Source organism: Austrofundulus limnaeus, unplaced genomic scaffold (assembly GCF_001266775.1).
Source record: "Austrofundulus limnaeus strain Quisiro unplaced genomic scaffold, Austrofundulus_limnaeus-1.0 Scaffold27, whole genome shotgun sequence".
Taxonomy (NCBI): domain Eukaryota; kingdom Metazoa; phylum Chordata; class Actinopteri; order Cyprinodontiformes; family Rivulidae; genus Austrofundulus; species Austrofundulus limnaeus.
In genome coordinates, this window is record NW_013952429.1 from 3,072,464 (window position 1) to 3,084,795 (window position 12,332).

At 42.0% G+C, this 12,332-nt stretch overlaps 1 protein-coding gene across 1 annotated transcript in view; it reads left to right on the forward strand.

The window, feature by feature from the left end:
* pkn1a (protein kinase N1a) overlaps positions 1-12,332 on the forward strand; it is a gene marked incomplete in the record, with an annotated part of 33,383 nt that overhangs the window by 17,065 nt on the left and 3,986 nt on the right. Inside the window, 8 exon segments of the mRNA XM_014005008.1 lie at positions 4,705-4,899; positions 6,594-6,699; positions 7,008-7,156; positions 7,761-7,881; positions 10,032-10,177; positions 11,269-11,482; positions 11,821-12,015; positions 12,103-12,212. Coding sequence (XP_013860462.1) covers positions 4,705-4,899; positions 6,594-6,699; positions 7,008-7,156; positions 7,761-7,881; positions 10,032-10,177; positions 11,269-11,482; positions 11,821-12,015; positions 12,103-12,212 — 1,236 coding nt within the window.

Below are 12,332 nucleotides of genomic sequence, written 5' to 3' on the forward strand. Positions count from 1 at the left end.
TCGACTGTGTCCCTCGGGGACTCAAGTGGGGGGTACTCTGGGAGTATAGGTACCAGACCCATTAATACAGGCTGTTAGGTCCCTGTACGACCGGTGCCAGAGCTTGGTCCACATTGCCGCATTGTAAGTCGGACTTGTTTCTGGTGAGAGTTGGACTCCAATGTTGCCCTTTCTCACTGATTCTGTTCATAACTTTTATGGACAGAATTTCTAGGAGCAGCCAAGGTGTTGAGGGGATCCATTTTGGTGACCTTAGGATCCCATCTCTGCTTTATGTGGATGGTGTGGTCCTATTGGCTTCATCAGATCCTAATCTCCAGCTCTCACTGGAGCGGTTCACAGCTGAGTGTGAAGCGGCCGGGATGAAGATCAGTGCCTCCAAATCCGAGACCATGGTCTTGAGCCGGAAACCGGTAGCGCGCCGCCTCCGTGTCGGGGAGGAGGTCCTGCCCCAAGTGGAGGAGTTTAAGTATCTCGGGGTCTTGTTCACGAATGAGGGAAGAATGGAGCGGGAGATCGACAGGCGGATTGATGCTGCGTCTGCAGTGATGCGGGCGYTGTACYGRTCYGTCGTGGTGAAGTGGGAGCTGAGCCAGAAGGCGAAGCTCGGTTTACCGGTCGGTCTACGTTCCTTCATCTATGGTCACGAGCATTGGGTAGTGACCAAAAGAACGAGATCACGGATACAAGCAGCCGAAATGAGTTTCCTCTGCAGGGTGTCTGAGCTCTCCTTTAGAGGTAGGCTGAGAAGCTCAGTCATCCAAGAGGGACTCAGAGTAGAGCCGCTGCTCCTCCACGTCGAGAGGAGCCAGTTGAGGTGGCTCGGGCATCTGGTTAGGATGCCTCCTGGATGCCTCCCTGGTGAGGTTTTMCGGGCACGTCCCACTGGGAGGAGGCCTAGAGGAAGATCCAGGACACGCCGGAGGGACTATGTTTCTCAGCTGGMCTGGGAATGCCCCGGATGAGCTGGTCCAAGTAGCTGGGGAGAGGGAAGTCTGGGGCTCTCTGCTTAGGCTGCTGCCCCCGCGACCTGACCCCAGATAAGAGGAAGAAAACGGACGGAAACAAGCAATAAAATTAGACTATACGCAAAAAGGCAATAATGCAATTTTGTTGTGAAGATATAAAGTTAACTTATTACAACAAAAGGAAAAGTAAAGGATTCAACTAAGCCACATGCTAAAAATCAACTCAGATGGCTTCTAATAAGTGTGATTGGAGTGAAATTTTATGTTCACAAAGTAGTTTTTATTAAAGAGAGGAAGCGCATCTTGTTTGCTCCATTATCATTTGCTAAATGACAATATAATAACTTTAAATTACAAAATGTGAATAAATATTTGTTTCTGTTCTTATTCTCCTCTGCTGTAAAAAAAAAACAGGTGATCTGGACACAGCATGCTCTGGAACATGAAACTAAAGTTCGGTGTATTGTTGTCGTAGAGGCAGCACGAGAAGCAGCGTTGGTATTATAAATAGTTCGCGATCGAAGATGATGGTTGGAAATTTAACACCACCTGCTTTCCTTTGTTTACGCTACAAACACGTCCTCAGATAAAAACAACGGTCACAAATGCAGAACACATATTAACGCTTGACAAGACTGTTCAATGGTTTATAGAATTTATTTTATCCAGCTTGGCCTGATGAGTGTGTGCGACTCTTGTTTTGTGGATATAAAGCAGAAACGTTTAGGAACTGCTGTGGTAGATTACTGAACTGAGCTCATCTCTGCACACATCTGATAACCCGTGCAGCTACCACATCTGCATGATAAATCAACTTTTTATCTCTTCACAAAGCGTAGCTACTTTAGTTGCGCTCAAACTTGGAGCTCATCCACTAAAAAAATAGCAAATTATAAATGTAGCTTTGTCTAATATAAGTGCACATTAGATTAGTGTTGTAGATTAGAGGACAGTTCAAACAAAGTGAAAACATTATTATGACCTCTCCAGTTCAGTTGCAAAATGAATTCACCATCAGACATAAAAACTTATCAAAGTTCTGGAGTTGTGAGCAGGAACACAGTGATTCACAGTCCTACTAAAACATGGAACATCTTTAAAGCAGCAGTTTCCTTCCTCCTCGCCTCGAGCTGGAAATCTCATCAAACATTTCAGCGTATCTCTCAGGAGCAGGTGTGGATCACATTTATCCCAGAGATTATCTTTAGTAGCGCATCTGAAGAGGCGTTTCTAAAAATCTGTTGTTGTTTATGTTGGGAAACTTTATGGAAGATGTTTTGTTGCCTGAAAATAAACAAATTGTGCTGGAATTGCTTTTCACATTGCTGCCATAAATTAAAAAAATGCAAAGCATATTTTACCAGTTAGTGATTATAGTAGCCTGTAAATACAATAAGACATAAATAAGTGAGAAATAATGAGTGACTGTTGTCCAACATAGATGCCTTATAAAAAACTTTCAGCTGTTTTTCACATCAACAACTAAGAAACGATGACTCATTTGCTATCTGAAGTAACTTGAGACTTCATTTGCACAAAATTTATCACTTGCTTAGTTTGTCTTTTCAGATTACAGGAAGTAGTTTTGTCATAGTTTAGACTGTGGAACAGAGGGCAATGAGTCAGTTTTTAATGTGGAAAAAAACACTGTCCCAGAAAATCACCAGTAATTAGTTGAGTCTGTTTACTTCTGTGACAAGAAAACACAAAAACCTTTCACTTTCACATAACGCTATAGTTGAAATAAAAGAATGTATCCAGTTTATTTAGTGTTTGTATCCTGTTATTATGCCTTAAGCGAGTGAAATTCAACCTCCTGTGTTATTTTCACTGGTCTTTACAATCTTAAGGGTCTTTGTGGTTAAGTTATCACATCAGCTGAAGACCACCAGCATTTTTTATTAGCTTTGATGCTCTAGTGTTGCTCAGCAATCAGATAATCTGAAAACAAACAACCCAGTGATGTTTATGAGCTGTGACACAGAACAAACAGCATTAAATCTGCTCATATTGTAATCATGCAGTATGGTTTGTCAATGCATCACTGTTGAGCTTCAGCTTGTGTCAGATTTGAGGTAATTATTAAACACTGTGACATACCCTGAGGATCCCTGTTGTGTGTCTTAACCTGCAAAAAGAAAAACAACTTCATGAGCAATGAATGGCCATGTTTTTAAATGTTATTTTAATTATGTACAACCTCAGTTTAACCTGTCTGACAAGCTAACGTCATTCAATGGTTGCAACTTTAACATATTTTTTGTTTTAACTTGCTTGCAACTGTAAAAAGCACCAATGTGAGGCTTTTTCATCTCACTAATTGGCATCCTGACACTTACTTTACATTTTAAGGTCTGTTGGAGGCCATCTTTATTCATCTAACTCCACCCGTAGCCACTTATGCAGAGATGATATCAATGTTTTGCTTCTTCTTTCTGCAGGAGAGGAGGAACCGCTGGGTTTTGTAGATGAGAGGAAATGTGTGGTCAGGCGAGCAACATAAATGTATCCCAACATTACTACTCTCTGGCTTAGATCCAGTACTTAGAAAGCTCATCCTGCCCTGGTTTCTTCACTTTAGGTTATATCACTGGTCCGAGTGAGAGGGGAAAAACAAAAGTCAGGTTCTCTCCAATTGTCTTCTTTTTGACAAAGTTGATGTTTCGACAAACACAATCTGCTAGGGATGACTATTAGTTCTAGTGATGATTTTCCAATTTACTATTTATTCATGTTTGGAACAGTCTTTGTTTTTATTCTCTGTCTCTGACTCACCACTGACAGCAGCAAAATCGCAGAGGAAACAGGAAAGGCCTGAGCAGCTCAGTGTTGGGACGGATATCCTCTGACGGAGGCGTTCCCCCCTCCTCTCKCACTTAACTCTCCCTCCCTTTATCTCTTTTTATTGTATGAACCCCCCCACTGCCCCCGCCGACGGCACATTTTGCTCTCGGCGTGGCGTTAAAGTGTTTGCCTGAGTTCAGATTCGAACCAGGGATTTCTGTTCCTCGGTGWCTGTTTTGTTTGTCAAATCTGAGTCAGTGATGTGTTGGCATGGGGACGAGGAGGATGAGGACAGCTCTGAGGTAAAACTTCATCATCGTCTTGTTTGATTGATTTGTGCGTCCCGGTGAAGTGGATGGAAGATTCAGAGTGGCTGAGCGTCTTCTGTGTTCCTGATTTTGAAGTTATTTGTAGTTCTGTACTGTTAGCAAAGAGTGGATGTAGGCTTTGCATTTAGGTAGAATATTAAAGATTAAGAAGGAGATGATGTTTTTTAGTACGGTCAGATGGTTGTTAAGTAGAGTGTAAATCATAAGGAAAAGCAGAAGTAAATGAGGCCGGTTTGTTGTTTGAGCCTACCTGACAGACTTAAAATACAAAGTTTCTCATACTTTTCTTGAACTTCAGTATCCGAATGAATGGTTTTGAATAATATAACACTGACTTTTTTACTTTGTTCTTCCCTGTTTGTTGCTTTTTTTTGGTTACTTATTTCTACCCCAACTCAAGTATTTTCCTCCACTACCCCCATCCCCATTATCTCTGTCTTTCCTCTCATTATTGCCTTATCTCACTCACCATCTCTTCCTTTTCCCTTCTTGTCACTCTAAACACCACACATATGCATGCAGAAGAGGATTTAAATGGGTTTAATGGATATTCTGGGTTGCCTTCTACAGTGCTAACCACTAACCACTGTGATTCTCCACGTTCTTTTATTTCTAACTCGCAGAGCGATCCTGGGGGGCTGTCGGTTCTGGAGCAGCTGGGCCTGGACCAGAACTCCGACTTCTCAGACTCGAGCGTTCAGCAGCTTTTGGACGAGCAGCGAGAGAGGATCCGCAGAGAGATTCGCAAGGAGCTGAAGATCAAGGAGGGAGCCGAAAACCTGCGGAGAGCGACGACCGACAAGAGGAACGCTCAGCAGGTGAGCGCTGTTAACGGCTCATACTCTTTCTCTGCTTTAATTTTAGTACAAATACTTTGTTACTGTACTTAAGTAGAATTTTTGGGTATCTGTACTTTACTTGAGTAATTATTTTTCAGCSTACTTTTTACTTCTACTTCTTACACTTTCACACAGTTATCTGTACTTTTTACTCCTTACATTTTTTAAAAAAAGGCAAGAAGTAGAAAGTTTTTACTTTTATTTCATTTTTTCCTTCTTTTCTTTCCAGCTTGTTATTGTAAAAAATAAATACTATCCATATTCATTGTGCCTCCTAGATAGAGTGAATTTAATTGTGGTTGAATGAAAAGTATAAATATTTAAAATTCTGATAGTGTATTAGTTTGTACACAAACAAATCATGTCACACTCCAGCAGAACATAATTATTAAAACAAAAGTACTGTATTTAAGAAGTATTTGTATTTCATGAATTATATTATTTCATTTGACAGCAGCCCTCAGATTTTTATTTTGGGGAAAAGGTTTGTGCAGCCTTGATATATGTTTATAAACTGAAACATCCTAAATTTAACATAAATAATTTTTTTAATACAATATAGTCATTTCTGCATTTTTTGGGGAGTTCACCTCCTAATAAATGTCATTACAGAAAATCTAACTGCTCATTTTAAATCAGTGCTTTTACTTTTAATACTTAAGTACAAAAATATCAGATACTTTAATACTTTTACTCAAGTAATATTCCTAAAGGAGACTTTAATTTTTACCAAAAATAATTTTTTGGTAAGATACTTGTACTTTTACTCAAGTATCACTTTGTGGTACTTTATACAACACTGCTCTTAAACAACTTTATCCCTGGCCTGTCTGGTGTGTTTCTGGGTTTTAATGATGCTGATGCTGAGGCCTTCACAGAACGGCTGAATTTATCCTGAGATAAAATTACACACAGGTGGACTCGACTAATTCGGTGACTTCTGAAGTTGGATTTTATTTTCACAAATATCCACATTGTGTTGCTCTGTCATATAAAATGTCTGTACACACAGAAGAAAACCCTCAGGGCCTTTTATGTTTTTTTGCATCATAACCAAAGGGTCAGGAGAACTTCCAGATACTGAACATCCTATTAGTGTTGTCTTTCTGGGAAAGCAGGACGACATAACGAGGAGAAAAGACTCCAGGAAGGACTCCTGAGAGCGGCCTTGATCATTTCATCCTGTTTGGTTTGCTGTGAGGAGACACGACCTCCTGCTGCTGAGAACATCCACAGAGACTTTGGAGAAAACTCGGTTCATCTTGCAGATTCAGAATGCTTTCTGATGAGTGTTGAGTTCAGCTTCCTGCTCACAACAAAGACTCAAATTCTGCTTAACGAGATGTTTTATGTGCAGTTTTGTTTGTTGGTGGAGAGAAAATAGTTCGTTTGGTTTGCCCTGTAGGTACAGAACACATAGATACGTGTCATTAAAGACATTAAATTGATCATTTATTTTAGTTTCTGGTATTTATTCTTCACAGTCTCACCTTTGTCTTGGTAAAGTGGCCTGTGGCATTTGGACCCAATATTTTTATTTAATTTTCTTTGTGTAGTTGACAGGAACAGGCCTGCATACAGAAGCTTAAGGAAATGTTTAAAAAAACAGATGCAGAAAAAAAAACTTGTTCATAAACGAAGGAAGACGCATGTCTTGTGTTTTTGTCTCCCAGGTGGACAGTCAGCTGCGCTCCTCGAGCCGACGGCTGGACAACCTGCACGCTCAGCTGCAGGAGCTGGACGCCCACATCGTGGTGAAAGGAGGCGAGGAGAGTAAAGGTATTTTCATTTTATTATCGTCACTTAACAGCGTTTTTAACTTTCTTGACAAAAAATTCTGTTTTTTTTTTTTATTTCTTGTACATCTTTAGTCTTTTATGGGATAAAAAACTGATTTGGTCTCAAGACCTTGACTTTGTTGTTCCATATTTGAACATTTGTTTCTACAGTTGCATTCTGGGAGTACAACAGTATTATTAGCCGCTGCATAAAACTCCCTGTAGATTTGTTTTTTCCCTCTGTAGACCTCACCATGTGAACCACCGTCCTGTTCCTTATATCATTTTAAACCTTCCTTCTTTCTGCAGATGAGTGTCCTCGGTCTCCGGGGGCGGAGAGTCGCACGTCGGCGCACAAGGAGCGCATCGCTGCCCTGGAGAGGCAGCTCAACATCGAGCTCAAAGTCAAACAGGGAGTCGAGAACATGATTCCCATCTATGCCAATGGATCCACCAAGGTACAGGGCCGTTTACTGGCACACACACACATCCTTGTACTTGTGTCAAACTGAGGACATTGTATTGACTTCCATTCATTTTTGTAACTGTATTTGTACCTAACCCAGATGTTTTTCCTAAATCTAATCATAACTAGTCTATTCCTAACCCTAACCTGAACCAGAACTTAATTTACACCATACCTCTAAACCTAACTAGTAAAGCACAGCAGAGCTGCAAACAAAGTGARGACATTGAAGAGGTCCTCACTTTACATCAAAGACCTCACTTTAATAGTAACTATGTTGCAATGGTCCTCACTCTGAAGTAAAAACAAGTACACAAACACTCATCTACACTGAAGCAAAGCTTAGCAATACAAAAAGTTATTGATCAGACGTCACACGTTTTACACTTCACACTGACCAAACAGCTAATAAACTGTTGGCTGAAAAAGCTTCAAATGTTTGGGTGTAAGGTGGTGTTATTGAGTACACCTCTTTAAAAAAGTGGAAGTTAATATTCAAAAATTACATCATATCCACTTATTGTCATTTTCAGTGTTGCTGAATACTTTAAAGTCTGTAAATTCAGTACAATTTTGTTTGTTTTTCTTTCTCTCAGGATAAGAAAATGCTGCAGACTGCCCAGCAGATGCTGCAGGACAGCAAGACTAAAATCGACATTATTCGGATGCAGATACGTAAAGCCGTTCAGGCCACCGAGCACAACGAGGACACGCAGGGTGAGTGTGAACCAGACCTTACCTGCATGCAGACTTCAGATCACTGGGGTTTTTCTGCTTTTATTTTAAACCAGCACTACRTTAAGTTCCAAACACATAAAGGGGAAGGATTTACACCTGCGGGTTGAGAAGCAGTGATTTACGCTTCTAAATTAGTATTTTTATTGTTTCGCAGCTGTCAGCTGGCAAAGACAGACCTTTTTTTATTCTAACCCTTTTATTCTCATTTGATCTGCAGTGTGTCTTATTTTTCTGCTCCACACATGTTTTTGTCCTGAGCAGCAGCTAAACACTGCACACACACACACGCACACACACACACACACACACAGCAGCATAAACAGATCAATGAGGAGGCAGCTCAGTGTCCTCACATGGTCCTGGCAGGGATGAAGGGGGGAGGAAGATGAAGGGAATCGTTCAGTTTGATACACAGCAGACCCTTTGTGTRTCTCTTTATGTGTGGCGGCGAAGTGGGCCGTAACGTGGAGGTGAGCAGCACAAAGCCTGTRAAACCTGCCACTTTACTGAGATTTACCTGCAGATAYGAGACAAAGACTCCAAGTCTTCCAACAAWGCAGTAACCAGATGAAAAGTGCCTTTGATGCACAAACACACATGTTTTGTGTTTGTAGTGTGTGGAGGCTGAGTTACTTGCATGTCTGTCGGACTGAGAGAGGTCTGGGACCAGACAGGAGTAACAGATTTTAAAGAATYGCTTCATGGTCCATCTTTTCGTCTCAGCTGATGACAGAGTGGGCGAGCTGATGGTTGTTATGAAAGTGGGTGTCTTTTAATGTGATGTAGAGGGATTACCTGAAAGGACGTTTTATTCATCTGCGTCCTCCATGCTGAGTGGCGTCTAAAAGTAGTAGATGTTACTGAGCAGAGGGGTAATGTAAAAGACACAAAKGTTAAGAATTTTTAAATTAAATTACAGACTTTTTTACTCATTTACTTTTCTTTTACATCTTCSAGCAGAGTCACTCTTTTATTTCCACCTTAACATCTTCGAAACTCTCCGCTCGTCTGATTTCTTTGTATTTGATGACCTGCGCAGACGACAGCCAGCTTCCTGTTCATGTTCAGCGGATTCAGCTGAGTGCTCCATTAAATCTGGACCCATGTCTCAGAATTRCATGTCAACGTATGTCTGGAGAGCTGCTGGTTCTGTGAGATCAGTACATGAGCCGCCCTTCGGTGGGATTCAGTGACGTATCGAAAAAGAAATGCAGCTTTTTCCTTTCCATACTGTACACACATACACAGTCCCAGGCCTCTCTGTGTTCAGTGAACACACACATAGTTAGTCTCCAGGCACCACACCCGGTGGAAGGGTCATCTAACAGGGTCTGAGCTCCAGGCACAACACCTTATTAGGAGATAAAAGCATCCACATCAGTCTCTACTCCCACCTCCCCTCCTTTGCTTTCACTCTCGCCTCAACAACTTTCTGAAAAGCCGAGAAGTCCACAAAAAATCCTCCTGCTTTTCATCTTTTCTAAGCTGATTTTTGAAGGTCAAACACACCTTTTTTTATCCTGTTTGTGTTGCTCCTTGTCTCACCCCTCGTCTCTGTTCTCCCTCATATCAGCGTGCGTTTTTGAGTTTATTGCCCACCGTGTCATTAAGCTAACCACTTAGCCGCGATTGTGCTCCGTGGGTGCGATAAAATCTGCCTTTTCACTGTTTTCACTCTTGAGTCGAGAGCTTTTCACCTCATTTTCCGCAGTACTCTGGCTTCCATTACCATGTCCTTCCATCCCTGGGGTGAAATAAACAACTRTGTGTGTTTTTACTCAGACTCGGCTTTGAACTGGCCTTCAGAGTATAATGGAAATATGAAACACTTTAGAATAAATGTAATAGATGACTTGTTTCTGGAATTGCAAGCAACAAAGATGGATAGGAGCTTTTTATTTGCTGTTTGCCAGCGAGGTTGTGAGGTGTGGCTCTCTGCAATCAGAGGATGAAGTTAATGCTGATAATCTCTCTGTTTGTCCGTCCGGCTCTTTTGTAATGCACTGCACGCATTAAGGCATTAACTTAATACTCACAAAGGAGTTTCCTGGTTGGGTTAGCCTTGGCATCCTGATACAGAGACATCAAACTGAGCTGCTGTAAGATCCTCATCATCTCTGACCTCGCAGGTAACCACGACCTCTGTGGGGTGGAGCTGCGCATCGAAGAGCTGAGGCATCACTACAGGGTGGAGCACGCCGTCGCCGAGGGGGCCAAGAACGTCCTCAGGCTCCTGGGGGCCAGCAAGGTTCAGGACAAGAAGGCTCTGTCTGAGGTCTGACCACACAGATGACAGACTTAGTAAAGTTAATATTGAGCGTACTCTCCTTTTAYTTCTTTACACCATTTAACTCTGATTTAATTTTTAAAGGGATCCATGATTAGTTGTAACATTAGACTTTATTTGATAACATATATTTTAACTGTAAAATAAAGACTGTAAAATACTGTAGGCTGTTTAGTTTTGTGAATTTTTAAAAACATTTTAACACGGATGGAGCCATTTTATTTACACACAAAGCATTCTGGGTAAAGGATGACGTGGATAGGTCCTCGGTGCGAGGCTGCTAGCAAGCTATATCCACCCTGAAGGTTAATCTTGGACAATATCTGATGATCGACTCTTTTAAATGAAACCAGAGAGCGTTGACAGAGAGGAGAAGGTAGAAATGACTCAGCCTGGAACTGAAAATATGGATGGAGGACAACAGAGCTGCTTCATGGAAGAAGAACCTCAGCTTAGCCTGTTAGCTTTAGCGCTGATGCTATATTGCCAAATATGTATTAGCTTGGTGCTAGCGCAACAAACAAGCTAAACTGWTGTCCTCCATCYATATTTTCAGTTCCAGGCTGAATCATTTCTACTTTCTCCTCTCTGTCAACGCTCTCTGGTTTCATTTAAAAGAGTCGATCATCAGATATTGTCCAAGATTAACCTTCAGGGTGGATATAGCTCGCTAGCAGCCTCGCACCGAGGACCTATCCATGTCATCATTTACCCAGAATGCTTTGTGTGTAAATAAAATGGCCCCATCTGTGTAATATATTTTTAAAAATTTAGTTAAAAAAATTATAAAAACTAAACATCCTACAGTATTTTTACAGTCTTTATTTTACAGTTAAAATATATGTTATCAAATAAAGTCTAATGTTGCAACTAATCCTGGATCTCTTTAACATTGTTAGCTAATTAAAACATTTCCAGATGTTCAAAGTTAAATTGTGTTTATTTTGTAAAGGAAGAGCCACAGGTTGCAAACCCACTACCCCAGCTCTTAGTTTTATATGATCCATTATTTATTTGCTCAAAAATCAATCGTTGGAAGCATGTGTTGTGTAGCTGAAACAGGACGTGATGCTCCGCAGGCTCAGTCTCGACTCAGCGAGGCGTCCCAGCGRCTGGACCTGCTGAGGGACTCCTTGGACCAACGTCTGGCCGAGCTGCCAGAGGACCATCCCAAGGCGAGCATCATCAAAGAGGAGCTGGTCCTGGCCTCCTCACCGGCCTTCAGCTCTCGCCACGGCGCCCCCTACCTGCAAAACCAGTACAGCACCCTCAACAAGCCCTCGCCTCTCACTGGTGGGTGAAACCAAAGTGATGTTAAACAGACTGTGGACTAAACCGGCACACTTCCACTCAAATATTTCTGGAAAATAAATCAAACAAACTTCCTGCAGGAGATAATTCTACATTAAACATTAAACATGACGTGAATCTGGACTCGTGTTTAGATGAACATAGAAGCTAATGGTAAAACATTTAGGCTGTGTAAATATTTTGAGTGTCCCTGAAGGAAATACAGATTGACCWTGAGTTTGACCTTCAGGTAGTACTTCCACTGATCATGCACCTCTCTTTGGAGTTCATAACTCTGCTTTTGTTTTGACCCGTTTCGTGATGCTTCTCTGCGTCTTCAGGCACCCTACAGGTGCAGCTGCTGGGCTGTGTTGGGCTGTTGGACGTGGTCCCGGGCCGCGGTAAAGGGACGCCAGTCACACTGCCGTGCTACAGCCCCGGAGACACTAAGTCCTTCATGAGAGGCAGTAAGGGACTGTACGGACGCAGCGGCTCCGTCAGCGGGAAGACGCCCAGCAAGACGGAAGAACTCTCCTGTAAGTAGCCCGGTTAGCATTTCTGGAGTTCCTGTGCAGCAAAAATGTGTAAACATCAGTCATGGAAGAAGTGGTCTTTGTGTGCAGCCGAGGTGAGTGCAGTGTTGAAGCTGGACAACACCGTGGTGGGTCAGACRGCGTGGAGGACTGTAGGAGAACAGGCCTGGGATCAGACCTTCACCGTGGAGCTGGAACGGGTCAGAACCTACATTTACCCACAAACACCTGATTCCTTGGTAGAAATAATTACCTCTGTTCTGAGTCTATCTGTCTCTGTGTGTGTGTGTGTGTGTGTGTGTGTGTGTGTGTGTGTGTGT